At 25.0% G+C, this 20,041-nt stretch overlaps 1 protein-coding gene across 2 annotated transcripts in view; it reads right to left on the minus strand.

Moving 5' to 3' along the window:
• LOC112594348 (furin-like protease 2) overlaps positions 1 to 20,041 on the minus strand; it is a 132,826-nt gene that overhangs the window by 22,708 nt on the left and 90,077 nt on the right. For both annotated transcript variants that reach the window (XM_025339088.1, XM_025339087.1), the window contains exons 8-10: positions 18,822 to 18,952; positions 3,182 to 3,327; positions 2,088 to 2,252 (exon numbers count right to left, since the gene is read on the minus strand). In XM_025339088.1, the coding sequence (XP_025194873.1) occupies positions 2,088 to 2,252; positions 3,182 to 3,327; positions 18,822 to 18,952 (442 nt within the window). The remainder of the gene's footprint in view (positions 1 to 2,087; positions 2,253 to 3,181; positions 3,328 to 18,821; positions 18,953 to 20,041) is intronic.

Consider the following 20,041-nt stretch of genomic DNA (forward strand, 5'->3'; position numbering starts at 1 on the left):
GTGCAGTTGTTTGTTTTTAATTAATTTGAAATGTTTATTCATGTAAATATTTCACAGTAAAATAGATGTATTTTTATACAGAATATTACTATTTTTGAATCTTTAATTTAAGAACAGTAAGGATTTGAAAAAAAAAAGGTTTGAGCTATGAAATATGTCATATTAGACATGCACGAATTAACACGTCACAAAAATTAACTTCAAAATATTTATAGTAGTTCAGTAGTTTCATGATATTTAGTATGAATAAATTTATATAGATATTTCTGTAGTTGTAACCTATAAATAGATGAAATGATTAAAACAATTTGATTATTACTTATTAGGACTGACGAGTGATGGCTATAATTATTTATACTTGATTAATGTTATTTATATATTACAATTATGTAATAATTTTTATAGAGAATATTGTTAAAATAATTCTATGGTAAAAAATTATTAAACATAATAATGGTTAAAATGATTATTTAAATAAGTAATGGAATTGCTATGTTATTTTTACTAGTAACTAGTTTATAATATAGTCTCAAATTGCATGTTTTATCTATAAACATATTGATACGAGTTGATGCGATTTTAGATATGTTATAACTGTCATGAGATTATCAGTAATTTAATCTTTAAAACATTAAATAATTGAAAATAATTAAAAATTATTGATTCATATTTTTATCAACACTTATTAATTCTTAAAAATTAAAGAACCTGTGATTTATAACGATATTATAAATAAATACATAACATTTCATTTATATCCACCCAATATAATTAAAAACTTACCTAATATATACAAAACCATAAAAAAAATAAAGTACCGAAATAAATTATATATAATAACTGAACGGTAGTTGATAATTGTTAATAACAATAAGGAAATTTATGATAATGATTAAACAGCCAAATGATTAAGTATTTAATAATTACTTCAGATATATTTGAAACATTTTTCTTAATTTTATTTTTTTGACCTACATTTCAATTTCCAAGCTAATAACATTGATTAAATATACAAGTGTTAAAATTTTCATAATTGAATAAAAAGTTTAAACATTTCGTTTTTGAAATTGCAGCTCCGTGGCTTTACTCAAGTAATTCATCAAAAACGACATAATTATATTATGTGTTAACATTTAGCTTCTGCCAAAAATGTATAATTATATTTATAGATTATTACCAAAGTTATCAAACTCAAAAATTCAGTGTCAGTATAAAGGAGAAATAAATTTAATATGTGAGTGTGTATGATAATTTATTAAATGAAATTGAATGAATGCCAAATTAAATGTTACTAATTTAAACATAATATAATCTCAACGATTTTAAAACAAATAAAATACAATAATTTTATAGTTTTTAAAACATTCTTGTTTTGAAAATAAAATTAAGCTGCAGTAAAATTGTTATTGAAAAAAGTAAATATTTTTAGTAAGTATAATACGACGATATACATGACGTCACGCTTAAATTAATACATATAAATCCTTTTAGTTCTCATAGGATTAACTAAATAATGTTTATTAATTGTAAACAAATTATAGAGAAATGTAATTGTTTGGGATTGTTTTTGTTTAGAAAACGAGATGGTTTCTGTAATTATTTGTTAACGCTGTAGTTGTGTAAAGCGTTAAACAGTTAAAGCAAAATTAATGAAAAAAAAAAATAATAATAAATCGGTTTTCAAAGACATATTGGAAATCTGGAAATATATATATTTTTTTAGTCTACCAACAAAAAGGGCGTTGGCTATATTGCCCAAACCGAAGAAATATTATTTCGAAAACAGAATTTTCTTCGATGAGTTTATTGTTCACTGTCGGACAGTCACGTACACATGCCGCGGGAGGCCGCCAACGACCAGTGGTCAAGCACAGACATAACTTTCCACCATTCCTCCTATCGGCTACTAGAGTCGGTAATGGGGCATGGATATCTCACGATATAGCCCTCCCACCATCAACACAAAAATATATTATACATTTATAGCATTATTGTGTGTGTTTGTGTATGTATATATAGTACACATATATCATTGTACTATATACTATTGAATGCTATATTTACTATACTACTTAAGTTTAGTTCACCTTTACGACCCACTCCGTTGGATATCCAACCTCCTTCGTGTTCCAGGGGTGCCGATTTGGACGTGAGTACCACAATGTATTGCATATCACGCCACGTCAATGCAGGGTTCGCTTCGAGTGTTAGAGCGCAAAGCCCGGCAGCCAGTGGAGCAGAAGCCGATGTTCCTGAAAATGATCCATTGATAAATGTAAAAATAATGTCCATAATCGTGGTAAAATGTGATAAATTTTATTTGGGAAGATAAATAATAATTTTTTTTTCATGGATATTTTATATACGTAATTGTGTGTTATACTGCTATTGTTAATGAATCAAATAATATTAAATCGACCTAAATACAACAACGTAACAATGTGAGAATCAGATAAATTATTTGAAAAAAAAAAAAATAATAGAAAGTTTAGCCCAAACGATTTAAAATAATTTAAAAGAAAATCAACCTAAGTAGCAATATTTAGCTACGTATTTGGACGCAATAAGAATAAATAATTTGTTTAATGCGTATATAAACCGCAACACCCATGTAATCGACAGCAGCGCCCAAAATAACAAATACATTATTCACAAAAGTTAATTGATTTATGAACAACTTTATTGAAATTATTTAAACTGAATACACAAAAATGATTAAAATGTGGTTTTACGAATAACACACAATTTTGTTGGAATATAAACATGAATTTAATTTAAACCTATGTACAAAAGTTTGTCAAAGCTCCAAGGACGACAACCTGTAGATGTGTTATAAAACTTTATACAAGGACAAGTTTAATACGTAAAAAAAGGAGTAAAAAAAAAAATACTCATACATGTTTCTTATATGTATAATAATAATACAAATATGAACGTAAGTCTTTTTTCTAATTTAATTTGAAGAAATTAAATGTCGTTAATCCTAAACACAGCAGCGAGTTGCGAAAAGCAATTTAGATCCTGTCCCCGAGTATATTAATAATAATAATAATAATTATTATTATATTGTTAATATTATTGTGATGTGGACAGTGAAATGTGGATTCGATGTTTACTTTAAACGCTATTTAATATTTAGTGATAGTTCTATCGATTGCGTTGAGCTTAAAATCGAATTTACCAGTATGTTCGACGGTACAAATGTGGTCGGGTCGTAATTTAGCATCCATGTCTACGGTGGCCACGCTTTTATCGTGTCCCGGAGTTCCAGAGCTATAAGTAGTTGCCAGTGTAGATGAACATTCTTCAAGGTACCACGGTTTATAACTAAAACATATAAGACACACACACATTACATTATATAATGATATGAATGCAGTTAACATTACACATGCAAAGACGCGACGAGATTATACTTTTTTAGCTTGCGATTTGCTTAACCACTAGATTGAAGGGAGAATAGAAAGAATTAATTCAAAAATTGCAGGTTATATTAAACGTTAAAAAAACCTGGACTCTTGTTCAGCTGTATATTCAAAATTTCGAGTGTACCTCATCGTAGAGCTAGTAATGGATTTTAAAAATATAGATTCAATGATAACCGTTGTGTAAGAAAGCTGATTTCCAGAAAGGGAGACGTAAAAATCAGAATTTACTTTTAAGCATTATTTATTTTATATTATATTCTAGTCTTCAATATATTTCGCATATTATACATTTTTATGGTTATTTTTCTAAAGTACAACAAGAAAATAAAATACATTTTGTAGAAAATTATTTTTTCATAAATATTTTATTTTCCCACTTTCTGTTAATTATTAAGAAAATATTGAGAATTCTTTACTTTTTATACTCAAAGTATCAATTAGACTAAATTGAATACCAAAAATCACCCTTAATGTAAAAGATTAAAGCAATTTTTTTTTACTTTTTAACAGCAATGACAGAAAAATATTAACATAATTTTAAAATATTAATACATTCCTCACTCCGCTTAGAATATAAACCCAATAATTATATTCAATAGCGATAAATTTATTTCAAAATTACTTGTTTATGGATTTTTAAATAAATTGTAAAAAATAATCGATTGATGATATATATATATATATACACCACTATTTCGCATCTGAACGCAGTAGATACGAAATGATTCTTAGAATAGAAATTAAACTAGAGTACTAGAATTAGATGACACAATACACATAATATTATAGCAGTAAACTAAAAATTATTATAACATGGGAAACGTTATTAATTTTGATATTAAAATTAAACATTGACTTAATATTCATAATCAATTGAATAACAGTGACATACGCTATCTATATACGTAATTCCTTTACTAAACAATAAATATCATTAATAAACTATTGATAATATTTGATACATTATGTGTAAGTTGTTACTAATAATACTTATAATATATTAATATCATAACATTCAACACAGTTTATGTCTATGGATAAAACTCGATAAAAATTGTAATCTTTTAAATACTCATCAAATAATAATTTGTTATTGTTATTGTTAACTATGAATAAACACCGATAGGAAATTACTTAAAACCTATATATTTTTTAAATTTTAAATATCTTTACAGTTTTGAATTTTAACTCTCTAAGAAGTAAGAACACATTATTTTGAAATTAATAGTAAAATTTAATCTTTTGATCCAGGTAAACTAAATTCAGAATCTGAATTTCAGATGCGCTATTAATAGACATGGCTAAGTTGATGGTGTTGTACATAAATGTATAACTGATGAGATAATTATTTACTAAAGACGATTACTTATTAATTGCAATCTATATTACTAAGACCGAGAGATTGAAAAACAATTATAAAATAATGCCTTTAATGTTATTTTGATTTTCATACTTGATAGTATTTTAGTTTTGAACGACCATGAATTCACGAACAATAGTTAAAAAAATTATGTAACCTAAAATTAGGTAACAAATAACAATTATTATAAAATCATGAGCTAAGAAAGACTAAACAATACATTTTAGTTACATTATCATTATTTGATTTACAATAAAGAGTTGTTCAACAAATAAACAATCAGTACGCATATTTAAATACAATAAAACAAAATAAGCGGTAATTATCAAAGGTTATTAGTATTTACTAGTATTTACCGAATTCGATGGTGTATTACATTAATAAGTGCCTTTTTCATAAGATAAAATAATTATTTTTCATTGGATAATAATTAATTTAATACAGTTCATTTAAATTTTTTATATATTTTTTTTGCTATGCAATGTTTAATATACATATATTTAATAATTTAAGGATGAGCGTATGGTAACATCATTTTACTGTTGAAAAAATAAAAATAAAGTAAAAACACATTGAAAATAACAACTTTCTCGCTCAAAACTTAAGAATAAATATGTTACAGTTTTTTTTTTATGTTGGTTTTTTTTTTAAAATTTAAAATGATTTGCTTAAGGGGTATTTACTAAAAAACGGTTAACTTAACTACAAGTCACGGAGTTGAAAGCAACAAAAAGATAATATTGTAGCAAAATACCAATAACGTTTAAATATATATATATATATATATATATATTATATATTACTCGACTTAAGTAAAACAAAGGCATATTAAAATCAATAATCCACCATCATCTAACGCGTTAGACGAGGTCCGTTTTCTAATCATTTCTGTGTTAAAGATATCACAAGTGCACTTATCACAAAACGATTTTATTATGCACTTTTGGCAGTAAGTGTTTTTCTTAGGTCTTTATGTATGCTTGATTTTAGTTTTGACGTTCAATTATGACTTTCGTTTCTGATTAAACTGATGTTTACATAATAAGAAAGTACTATCAATAGAACTTTTACTTGAATTATCATTACTTTAAGTGTTTCGCTATTGGGCAGAGACAAACTGCATTTAAATACTACATATATATATATATATATTTTTTTTTTAAAATCATCAATCCACAGATTTTTCCGCATGCTGTTGCATAGGTTTTAATAATTTATTTTTTTTATGATATTTAGTTGATTGTATTTAAACCGTTTACTTCTTTATGGTGACGCATTCACCGGTGAATACTGAATACCATTTTTTCTGTTCCAGTATACAGTTTATACATCAATCTAATAATAAAAATAAAATGTTTGCTCGTAAAACGCCAACGCTTTTAGCTTCAAACAATTTCGTTTCTTGTTCTACCAATTCCGATGACGTACACCCACGTATGCACATAAAATCCCAAGTACCTTACTCCAATCACTCCAATCGCTCTCCACAGCAAAACAATATTATATTATAACGTGGAATCGTCGAATCGACCAATTTTCCGGACAGTCATCGTGGTAAGATGTTATAGGATAAAAAAACGGCGCGTCGATCAGTGGTTGATACGCAAAAAGAGAGCCACTGGCCCAGGACTGCTTTAGTTATGTAAAAATGTAAGTGTACCTCGTTAAAGCACCTCGTGGACCTATATTTTCAACATTTGACTGTCGGGAAATCGATATGGTTTAATGTATACCAGAAAAAATATATCAAATAAGCTCTAAATTTACCTTAATATAATTAACTGTCATAAAATAATAATATATAGATTTATAATATACTTTTTTCAAATGCTATAGTTAGTCACAAACGATAGTTAATTTTTTGAAAAGGGTAAAAGACATTCACTTATTACTAGAAACTTAAAAGAATGTTTTAATTTTCCATTTAACGCACGGAGTTTTAAAGAATATTGAAGTATTAAAAAGTAACTTGCATAATATAAATATATTTTTATATGGTTCGCAAAAAAGCAAACTATATATTTCATATAAATACATATTATTTGTTTAAAAAATGGAGGCAGGTATAAACTTATAGATGATAGTTTTCCTTTATTAGCATATAGATAGTAATAATAAATATCTACATAGTTTTAAAAGGACTTATATTTGTTAGTGTTGTGTATATAAGGTAAATGATAAGAATATACTTCATGGGCGTAGCGAGGGTGGGGATTTAAACTAAATTCTATTTCTTATACCAATTGTGTAAGTTTTACTATAAAATCGATAAAAAAAAAAAAGGTTATCCTTAATTACGCCCATGATATACTTTATTCGGATTATAATCATACTTATATTTCAAGTCGTATTTTTTGCTATTAAATAGTTTTTAAGTTTTAAATATTATAGCAATCAAACGGTGTTCGAAATATGGTCGGTTGGGGGAAGGGGAAGAGACGAAACAACTCTACGCTTGAAGACGTCGGTTTATTTGAGCGCGACTCGGTTGAGAGGCGATTTTTAATGTCAGATGGTTTTGAAGGTTAATTATATATACGCATTACTTATATAATCCGATTGCATGTAGTATGACGTAATACGCGGACTTAAGCTTTATCCCGCGATCTCTGCAGTTTGCAGCGTGGCGACGGTAACACGGTGGCGGTGGTCACGAAGTAATAATATATTCCGGACAAACTTGAAATGAACCGATCGGGACGCGCCAAAATAGTGGCAGCTTATATGTCTTATGTATAATACATGTGTGTAATATACATGCATAATATACGTGTGTACCTATACGTATATACGAAATGGTATACTGTACGGTCCGAAACATTCACAAGTAAAATATCCTCACGACGAGTTTTCCAGTGGCTCAAGGGCTAAAAAGCCTCGGGCATTCGCGAGTAAACTCCGGACGGACGTGACACTCCGAATGCTATACACACAAGTATATATATATTATTATTACATTGCGTGTGTGTACGTACATATGTAGCTAGCAGGCTAGAGTTTGCGTTTTTCCCGACGGTTTCTTACTCCCCCCCACCGGTGGGGTTTTCGGCAATAAAAGAAGATTTTCGTCGACGACGACGATGACGACAACACGCTGCGTCGTCGTACGCACGTACTACACACACTATACAGTACGAACGTATACATTAACACTTCCTCGTCGCCGTCTGGTCAACACCCGGTCACCCAGACGTCATCACGTCTGTTGGTCGTCGTTTCGAGAGCACCGCCTGACATCACAAGCCACTGCGAGTTACACCTTCGGAAATCAACACCGGCAAGGACTTTGAGAGGTTATTGGTTGTTCGACGGGTAAACAGGCAGACGACGAGGATCGTGTACCTATCGAAATGCCGTAAAGGCTTTTATCGTACGTCCCGCACAAGTTGGTTTTAATTTTTAATTCGGAAAACCTCGTCTTCAAAATCGTTTTTCAACGCGTTACCGAGTCCGACATAAACCTACGCGATAATAAAATGTACAGATACGTTTAGATTTAATCCCAACACATAAAAATACAATATAGGCGTTTGAAAAAAATAAAATAGACGATCTTATTATCCGGGACAATCGTCGGGTCCGAACATCCGACGGATACATGATATAATGTTTTCAGTTTTGATATACCCAAGTACAAAAACTATGATAACGATATTTTAGTGTTTATTGTTTAGCGCGACTAATTTACACGGAGAAATCGGTTGTATTCATAACCGTCGGAGACATGATGGAATTACTTAATTTCCTAGACGGCTTAACGTTTATGATGGCAGAGTTCGCACAGAAGTAACATTTCAGAATATTAAATTATTCATAATTTAACTGATGAAATCGTTTGCACTTAAAACAATTACATAATAAATTAAAATTAAGTGATTAAGAATTATGCTTGTTGGTTCAATGTTATTTACAGTTGTTTTAACCTTACACAATACTAGGATTCTAAGTATTATAATAATAATATGTTATGAATTACTACGACGGAGTGACAGTATAATTTAATACATCAGTTTCCCAGTATTGTTTATTTTTATACTTGTGAAATTTCACGTATGTAATATTTTTATCATTTTTCTTCCGATTTTTTCAGTCCACTGAGCAAAATATTAAAAACAAAAAAAAAAAAAATAACATTAATTTTTCATTTCGAACAGACAGATCCATTAAAAATCTCTCTTAAAAGTCTTCTACTTTTAAATGCAGATCAATAGATTAAAATAAAAGAATATTTTTTTGAAGTTATGACATAATTATTAACCAACTAGGTTTTACGCTGACATGCTGCACTAGGAATATTTAAGTTATATTAAAATAATAAATAACATGATAATTAATAATTAATATACATTTGTTTTAATTTATTACATTATAATTAGTTATACCTACGCTTTACGATTGGATGATTAGTTCAAATGTTTTCAGTCAAGAAGTTTTATTAAAAAAAAATATAATTTAAAATTTACATTAAATAAATATAATGGATTCTATTACCGTTGATCAATATTTTTTGTTTTATTTCCTTGGTCTTTATTCCGTATTGCTAAATAGGATATTGTAGCATTATTTTAATTATTATAATTATTAGACTTAAACTCAACACCTTGTCTAATAACACCCTTTATTCCACTCTTATACGTCCAATTTCAACTACACGGGTCGATCATTTGAAGTCCTTATCTTAGAACTGGAATAAAACTAGTTGAACGAGTACACAATCGCCTCCTTAGCTATATGCTGGCTTTGTTCTAAAAATTAATCATTTCTAATATTCTTATCAACTAGTCTTGGATACTCTTAATCTCTTCTTTCTTGAGGTCAAACGTCAAAGGGATGATCATACCTTCTTATTAGAATTAATTCAGGGTAAAACTGATGCTTCACGACTCCTTGAGCGTATAAGCTTTGGAGTTCCTACTGCTAATACTAGATCCACTGAGTCTTTCCACATCCCAACTTCCGTTCAAACTTTTTATCAAATAATCCTTATGTTAGAGTTATGTGCAGTTTAAATAATAATAATGTTGATATATGTTTTACATTTTTGTAATCTTATTATGTTTTTATTTTTAATTTATATTTACTTTTATTATTAATATTTTGTTATCTACATCACTTACGTCATTTAATGTATAAAAATTATCATTATATAATTTATAATCTCATACTGTTATATGCAAAAAGCCGATTAGCGTTTTTATCAATAAATAAATAAATAATATAATAATATTGTTGATAAGTTATACCTAGGTCCTAGATACATAAAAGTATAACATTTTTTTTTAACTTTAATACACTAAAAGGGTTAATATATTTTTATATTATAATGGACCCTTCATGTATACTTCAGAAGATATTTTATATTGTTTTATATATTTTAATTTATTATTAATAAAAATGTAATTTATAATTTAAAACTAAATTAATGTATATATAATATATATATTTAATCATAAACCATATTGGTAAATAAAAAATTATTGACTAACTAATAAATTATACATATATTTATTGTATTTTTATTTATTTTGATGAAATTTATTGGTACCTACAGGTAAAACCTTACATTTTCGAATAGCTTCTTATGAAAATAAAAAGTTTTGCGCTGCCTACCAACTACCTATATTCGATGAATTTTGTAATTTAAACTCTATAATAATAATATATACCATGTGTAGTTAAAAGATAGTATGAATTTACAAGATTTAATTAAATTATTAATTTATATACAAAACTAGATAACGTACAAAAAAATAATTTCAAAGGTAATTAATTTAATTGTTATAAAATACGGTTTTTCATGCCATTATAATGAAATCACTCATTTTATTTTATTGTTATATATTAATTTTTATTTTGTCCAAATAAGTGTACACATTTAGACCCTACAAATTTATATTAGCCTTGAGTACCACTAGTCTTAAGGAAGGTGACCCGTATGTATAAATAATATTCGACGACAAATGATCCACGACATTTGGTCCGGTGAAAAAATATCCTGTATCAAAAATACCCGGGGCAAAAATGTCCGATAATTTTTCATTATTAACAAATTTGTTTAAAATAGTACTTAAATAAATGTTTTGTACTACAAAAAGTGAGATTGATTAAAATAAGTTAAAATAAAGTTTGTTTAAAATAAAATTAGTATGATAAGGACAGCCTTGGCTATAGTACAGAGCGCTTTAATACTATAGTATTAATTTTTATTATCATGTTTCGGAGTACAAATGTAATATAAAAATATATCAACAATTTATTCATATTTGATATTACAATAATATAACATGCTGAATAAATAATATGTGAGTTGTTAGTTTTTTTATAATCAATACATGAAACAAACCATAAATTGTTTATTTCTTATTAAATATTAATTTTGTTCGAAAAGTACTTAAATAATATATATCAGTTTTTTACTTTCATAAATAATATTCATATTTTTCCAATTATTGCTCTAATTAGTAATTTTGAAAAGTTTTCTAAAATTATTACTAATATTTTTTATAGTTTCTTTTTTTTTTGTTCGTGTAAGATTAATTGTTTTTTTTTTTTTTTAAATAAAATCCATTACATCGTCTTAGTTTTAAAGATGCATACCTTAACCCATAGCCATAATTTAGAAAAAATATTAGTCAGTTAAACAATTAATGTTGTTTGAAGTTAACAACAGATTTTATTTATAAGAATGGTGCTTTTTTTGATTTAAGTATAATACAATTGTTGTTCTTGTTTAATAAAAATTAAAAATTTAATACATGATTCCTTATAAATTGTTCTTATTTATATTTAAAAATATAAAAATTAATTAAGAACAAAAATAATATTAATTTTATGAGTTTATGTTACATAGAATTTTTTAAACGAGTTTTAAACTAAATTTTTTAAGAAATTCGTTAAAATCACAAAAATCGAAAAATGTACAGATTATTTTGTATTTAATAATGTATAGAACTTACACATTATAAGTTTATGTTTACTGGAAATTAAAAATAAGTTTATACGAAGTCACTAAATTTGTTTTTGAACAATAATAAATTATAAAATAAAAATTAACTGTAGAAAACTGAAAAATTATATTATTACTTAAATTATTGTTTTCTCTTTTTAAAACAAATAATTTTTTTATAAAATATTAATAATTTTTTTTTTTTTTATAAAGGTTTGAAATTTAAATCACTGAAATTATTATTATTTATACTTAATGCAATTTTTAAAATATTTAGATTAATTTTAAGTTATTGCATATTAGTACAATAAAGAACCTATTTTATTGATAGTAAAATAAATTATTACAGTAGCAATATAAATATAAAATTAAATATATTTAAAAATATAGGATGACGAATAATCTTTGTTAAGAATCGGTTTTTGTACGCAATGATTATCATTTATATTTTAATTTTAATTTAACACATTTATTACAGCGACTTGATATTATCAACTGTAGGTATAGCAGAGTAGTTTCCTATTTTTTTATTAAATTATTGTATATTCAATACACCGATTTCTGTTTTACATAATAATTATTATTTTATAATATCATGTACCTATATCGTAGTACCTACTTATAACCATGTTATTATACTGTTATTAGAGAAAAAATAGTAAGGTAATTGAGGATTAAAAATATTTATGGCTGTCGTTTATTGTCATTAAAATGGCTAACTTTTTAAAGGCAATTTAAATGCTCAATGGTTGTTCTAAGTACCAACTCTTGTTGGATTATTTAAAATTTTTCTATTATACACAATTTTACATAACAACCATTTATTTATCTGAATCGAATATCTAGTTTAAGAATAAATTGATTTTGATTTCTACTTCATGTGTCATATTTTATTTAATAGATTATGTATATTTTGTAATTATTAAAGATTCCTTTAAATTCAACAGTACAATGTATGTTCTAATTTCAAAACTGCAATTAGAAACATAAAAAATATTAGACTTTGTCTGAGTGTTATTATTGTTAAAAATTTGAGATTTATCAATTTATATTATGTAATTCCACTATTGTTTATCCTATCAATGTCTTTAACGGGCTCAACTGTCAAATTCTATGTGGTAACATAAATGCACCAATATGATGAAACTGGTAAATCTAAAAATGGTAAGGTATTACCTAACTTTCAAATAAGTTCGGTGGACAAATCAAACAATATGTGGGTTATCCAAATCCAATTAACTACATTTATGAATAATAAAATCACAAGTATTTTATGCAAATAAAAAAATATAGTGTTTCTACGCCATACATATTATAATTAGATAATAAAAAACGATAAATCGATTTTTGAAAACGTTCAAAAAAGTGATTAAGGATTATAATTGTAAATCTTAATATAATTTTATGTATCATTATATCCAGAAAATTTGTATATGTATTCGAAAAAATGAATTATATTATATCACTTAACTTATAATTTAATGTAAAGGTATAATGTATTAAGAGTAAAATTATATCGTAGTCATGATAATTAATAAAAAAATAAATGTGATTTATAATACATTATTGTATATAAAAAGCTAATGATTAAATAATAGACCATATGTTACACTAACGTGTATCTCTTTTTTTAAAGTGCATTAAATATTTTAAATTATGCTATAGTACAATTCTACCAACTAATATAAAAAACCTATATGGAGTATTTTTACTATGATAGTAAGTAGTGGTATGTGTAGGTTACTATATTGGTTCAAAATTTCACGAATTTTTTCCAAAGAACTAATTTAGTTAATTTGTTAAGTCTGTAATTTATAGTTAAATAATTTTCAATTTTCATTGTAACTATATATTTGCATGTTATACAATATAAATTATAATACATTTCATTTTTTAATTTCAATTAGAAAACCACTTGAGATTCATATTATGTATTAAATTCGTGTAATATAATTATTTTTCTTGTTATATCATACTATATAAAAGTTGATGAATATAAATGTCATTAAAATTAGTTTATCTATTAGTAAATCTGATTAACTGAATTCAGTAAATATCAAATAAATTTATCCATTGAAACATTAATTTATTAAATCTATAATTAATTTTATCAGTATACCAGAGAGGCACCTACGAAGGTTCTGCAAATTGTAGATTATAATATAAGCAGTTTATATTAGCTTACGAGAAACGATTGACTTGTCAAGACTATATGTAAATATATAAATTTATTAAATATTGTTGGTATGTGTGGGTAGGTAATACTTATTGATTTTGAGTTTTCATGTCATTTTCTTTGATTAATCAGTGCTTTATTTATACAAAGAAATTTTAATTTAATAGCACAATAATTGTCGCTTTCGTAAGTAAACGGATGGAATACAATATGGACGTAGTACATGAAATTAATTCAAGTAAAACCTTAAACCGACTAAAAAAAATGAAATTTTAAGTTTCGATAGAAGCATTACCTTCTTCTTGTTATATTGTTTTAAATTAATTATTGGTTAAAAAAAAAAAAAAAGCAATTGAATGTATTTCCAACACCAATGTTGATATAATGATATAATAGATTTTCTGAACGGAACATGAGAAATATTTCGTAAAACACAAGTATAAAATAATATTAGTTGCAATAATAAATAGTAACATTAAAAAAAAAAAAAATGTAATTAGTTACCAAAATTCAATTCGGCGTTTCCGTTAGTATTATTATGTATATTGTTGTAGTTTTTTTCAAATGTTTTTCAAGTGAAAAATCAAAAATATTCTTTACACTACAGAATTTTACACTTAATAGAATATTATTAAATCGTGTAGTTAATAATAATAATGGTAAAGTTTGATTTCAAGAATTAATGAAGTATGATGAATATGTGCTTCTCGTGAATAGAGCACGATTATTAAGAAAAATGCGACTAAAAGAAAAAAAAAGATAAACGATTATTAGTGATGATGAAGATTATGAGAATAATGACTTTAATATTGGTTACATAAAAGCTAATAATGAAAAAGCAGTCTTCTTTTGTTCTGAAAAATGTGATGACTATGTAGTAAAACTTAATGGTTCGGTTTTCAAAATCAATCTTCAATAAAAAATTTAATAAATAATAAAACGAATAAAGAACTGATGAAATGAATATTGAGCTTAAGTAAGTACGAAAAGGATACAGATTACAGATATTGGATGTAAGGTATGCACCTATTGGCCTTTAGATAGTATTTTACAGTAAGTAATTAAAAATTTGCAGTCACGCATTTTAAAAGTTTTTATTGAACTCAAGTTCTTGTGTATTATGATGTTGATTTTTCAGCAGTTTTAAGAAATTTCTTCAACAAATACTGAGAAATTAAAAAAACGACTTTTTAAAGTAGATCAGTGTCGATTTTTTAATTCATAAAGAAGCTATATTAAATTGTATAATCAATTTTAACATTTTATGTAAAAGATTAATATATTTTAACTTAAATTGAAAAAAATAGTTTATATAATATAACATGCAATAATGAAATAATGTATTAAGTATCCCAACATATATTATAGCCTATAATGATGGAGTAGTAAACAAAAGTATAAAAAATTGTACAGTATATTATATGTATATTACACACATTACACATATTGTATAATATACATTGTATATTCTATACTCAATACTCATATAATATATGCTCAATATTCGTATATTAAATTACAACAACCAAAAATGTTCTTTTAAATCTTACCTAAATCAAATGACGATGTATATATTGCATAATTAGTTTATCGGTTATTAATTAAATTTTGTCTTATAATAACATAATATTTCATATTAATGTATCTAATAACTTTTATATGAATATAATGTACTACAATTGTCTACAAGTAACATTATTAACTTACTAATTCCATAAATATTTGCTAAATAATATTACTCCACTACTCCAAATTTACAAATATAGCTTAATATACAAAGTTTACAATTATTATTATAAATTATTTCAACCATCTTAAATATTGAAAATAGTTTAAGTAAAAAAATGGAGTAAATGTTTTTTAATATTTTATAGAGTAAACTAAAATTATATGTACTATAATTTAGTAATACAATTTTTAGATTTTATTTTAATACGATATAATTATTTGAACAAACGTAACAAACATTTTTTTTTTTTTTTTTACAACGATACATACGAATTACGAACACATGATCTACCTGTAAATGACATATTGTTAAAATTTTAACGGGAAATATGAAATATAAAGAATTGTAAAAAATAAAATACTGCAGCGATGTTATATGATATTAAATTCAGAAAATATTTAAATAAATAATTTCAATATCAACCATATCATCACTTTTATTAGATTGGTATCAAATTATTTATATTAATATAAGATGAGCTCAAAACTGAAACAGCTAACCAAATGTTAATATTGTATTAGTCAAAATTATTCTTAAGAATAAAAGTTTAATGTGTCTCTGATGTTTTATGGTTTAAGATTTTCCCGAACTTAATTTTGATTAAAGTTTTAAAATTTTAACAAAGTTTAAAATATCATTGCAACTTAAAATAATAAAATAACTATAATAACTGACTAAAAATTATTTAAACTGTATACAAAACAAATTAACAACAAAATTCTTCATCAATGCGCTGATTACATTTCTTTGTAATATATCAAATGTTACACAATATATAAAATATTCTAGTTTAATTAAAAAAAATAAAGTCAATGAATTTTACAATAGACAATGCAATATTTATAAATCATTTAAACATAATCTTTTTGTATTGAAAATTATATTTACGATAAAATTAAAAGAATGTGTGTTAAATTGTTTATATATGTGTAAATTTAAATAAATAGACGTAATTATTTAAGATGTTTTACAATCAAGCTTTAGAAAAAAAAAAATGGTTTTATAATTTATCAACAGCTAGTATGTTAATGGTTACAATGTGAAACATTATCCTTGATAAAGTTATATTATAAAAGGAACGAGATCACGATACGTTGGAAAATATTTGTTCTGATTGAGTTTTTTTAAATCTCATTTTCTTGGAATAAAATTAAGATTTGTCCGATTTTTATAAAAATAGAAATAAAATATTTAAAGAGATACATAATATAATTGAAGAGGCACTCAATTATTATCATATTATACACATGAATTTTAATTAAAATGTTGCAAAATAGTAGTGCAAATTATAATTATTTCATGAGATTTTACACATACATTTTATGCAGACATTTGTTTCAAGTAGGTACTTATATTATACTAAAATGCTTAATGAAACTTTTCCATTTTATACGAATCAGTTAACAATATCAAGTTAGAGCTTATAAACTTTACTTTAAAATAATTTCAAAACATTTTTTTTTTTTTAAATTTAAGTAACAGTAGGTCAATAATATATTTCTTTGAACGACTATTTCTTTTTAACGGGAGTTTAATTTTTGTTTAGACTACAGTTTTAATACATTCTTATTAGAATGTTTTTTTTTTTTTTGAAATATAAACTATGTAGAAATATATTCCCAATTGTATCATAATTAAAACTCGTTTAGCGCTGAAAAGTTTCACACTCATATTGAGTTTACTTTTTATTTTAATTATATGAGTAAGGTATACATCGCCAGCTGCGAGTTCATAAATAATTAATAACATTATAACCATATTGTTATAAATATAGCAAGTAAATTCGGATCGATTCAATTTCCACAAGTCATCGTTGTCTCATAAGTGAAGTGTAAGAAATATGTCTGTTTTTTTTTTCAGTAAATATATTTATAAGTATATTATATATTACTCTATACCACGGGTTTCAACTCAAAACCGTTACCACCATGTCCCGCCAACAACATAATTAATTAGAAAAACTAATTACCTTGCTGCACATGGAACGGATCATTAATATTGAATTTTAACTCTAAGAAAAAAATGTAAAGTTAACGCTTTGAAAAGTTAACTGTTACTTGAACCTTGAATTTCAATATTAAATAATTATGTTTTCAACGCTTTTTATCAATGACTATCAAATTTTAAGCTACGCGTATTGACATATGTAATATAATATATTTATACAGGTATAGGTATCATACTATTAAAACACATGTGAATAATTTTGTAACTGTGTTATTGTATTTATTTTGCTTTAAACCCTATACGCATACAAAATACCGTTGTTCTTCTTATACATTTATTTATTCGTGGAAGTTATCTATAACGTATGGTATTACATGTTGAATATTAAATTACACATTATAAAGAGGCAGAATATGAAACAATATCATGCATGAAAGTTAATCAATTTAATAATGGAAATCAACTATTACGGTAGAATGTGTGATCCTCAATATTACTAACACACGACTGGGTATATAATATAATATTTATATTAAAGATGATTCTTTTAACAGCAAACACTCGTTGTTTTAAAAAGTATTAACTTTTTCAAAATTTTCTTTATGGGAAACTAAAGTTACAGCAATTCTAATATTTTATAATGTCCTTACTTTTTTACCATTATATGTTTGCAGTTGAAACCACTTTAAACTTTTAATTTTAGATGAGCGCAATTTTAAACCACATATTTGATGTGGCCTTTGTCTATTTATCAATAAATACGAGAAATAGTATTTAAAATAATCAATCTCAAATTACTATAGAGCATACTGCAGTAATGATTGTGTAAAATATATTTGAAAACTGTCAATGAAAAACGTATGTTTTAAAAATATATATGTAATATAATGAAATATTTAAATGCAGGCACATATTGATAAGCATAGGGAGTAAAGTAGTAATTTAATAATTACTGTAATGTATAGTTTACGAATATAATTTTTATAGGTTTAAATTGTAAATGAAATGTATTTATATATTTTTTTTAATGAACTTAAATTCTATATCAAAGGTTGAAAACGCAGTGATTAAATTAAATACCTATTAAATATCGTTTCTTGTATTATAGACATTTAGTATTGATTCCATTAGGCCATTATAATTAATACAACTGTATCATTAACTAAATATTGTCAATTAAAATTTTAATATCCTATAAGTTTAATGTAAATTAAGTTTTGATGCTGAGAACTTACCCTCCTTGTGTGGCACTGGATATTGACAATGTGAAAATGCTGTTTGTGTATCCGTCACAATTGCAAGAATCAGTATGCCGTCCACCGTTACCAGAGGCCCAAACGAATATAGACCCTTTTCCGTGACGGCCCTGTAGTGAAATAATATTGGAAGTTTATAAAATCATATTTTGTAATGAATAATTTTAATTATTTAACTTCAGTAATAATCTATTATAAATTAAAACTAAGTTTTTTTTTTCTGGAAAAAGATTCAATACATATAGTTTTGTGTTAAGTTTACGAATAAAACAAAATTTTATTTTTATAAATGTATAAATATTGCAAAAGTTAGAATGCAAGATAATTTTTCTCTGTTAAAAATAAATATTATCATAAATGGATTTTAAAAAAGTCCAGTTCATAAAAAATAAATTTTAATTTATTTCTATTATAACTTCCATTATTCGGAAAATAATATTATGATATGCGTTAATGAATATTCAATTATAGTATTATTACTTGTTTACCGACTGTTAAATACGATACACTATACCAATATCATATTCGTTCAAATACAATAATGTTACAATATTAAATTCACGTATGCAATTAACTTTTATTTTAATAGTATACACATGCTTAATATTATTATATATACACATATTAAGTGACTATTTAAGATTTTAAGCAGAGCGAAGATTATATGAGAATATGTTTTAAATTTATAATTTTTTATCTTAGTAACCTTGCAACTACAGACCACAATGAAGAGTGTAATTCTTACAAAATTTAAATAACAACTTTTCAGGTTTATTGAATCTAGAAATCAGTTAGATTTAAGTATATTTAAAGTATGCAATTTAATTTTACATCATAGTTTTCCTAAGCGCAAAGAAAAAATTGGCAGAGATTTTCAATATTATGACCATTTTTAAGTTTTCAACAAAATCGATTTTTTTCATTATTTGTTACTTGTCATCACAATATTTAATTTCTTCATATATATATAGTAATAGCCTATACTCAAAATAGAATCATATTAGAATGTGAAGAAAATCGTTGTTTTATTGTTAAACATCCTAATCAAATTTAAATTACCCAAAGTATTACTAACCTGTCAATAGAATGCAATACTTAAATAAACAATATTTAAAATTGAATTGATCATAATAGTAAATTAAATAATTATTGTTACGAAAGATAAAACACAATTTTTAAAAGCTTACATTAAAATTCAA

This window comes from Melanaphis sacchari, unplaced genomic scaffold (assembly GCF_002803265.2).
Source record: "Melanaphis sacchari strain LSU unplaced genomic scaffold, SCAv2.0 Contig22_pilon_pilon, whole genome shotgun sequence".
NCBI lineage: Eukaryota > Metazoa > Arthropoda > Insecta > Hemiptera > Aphididae > Melanaphis > Melanaphis sacchari.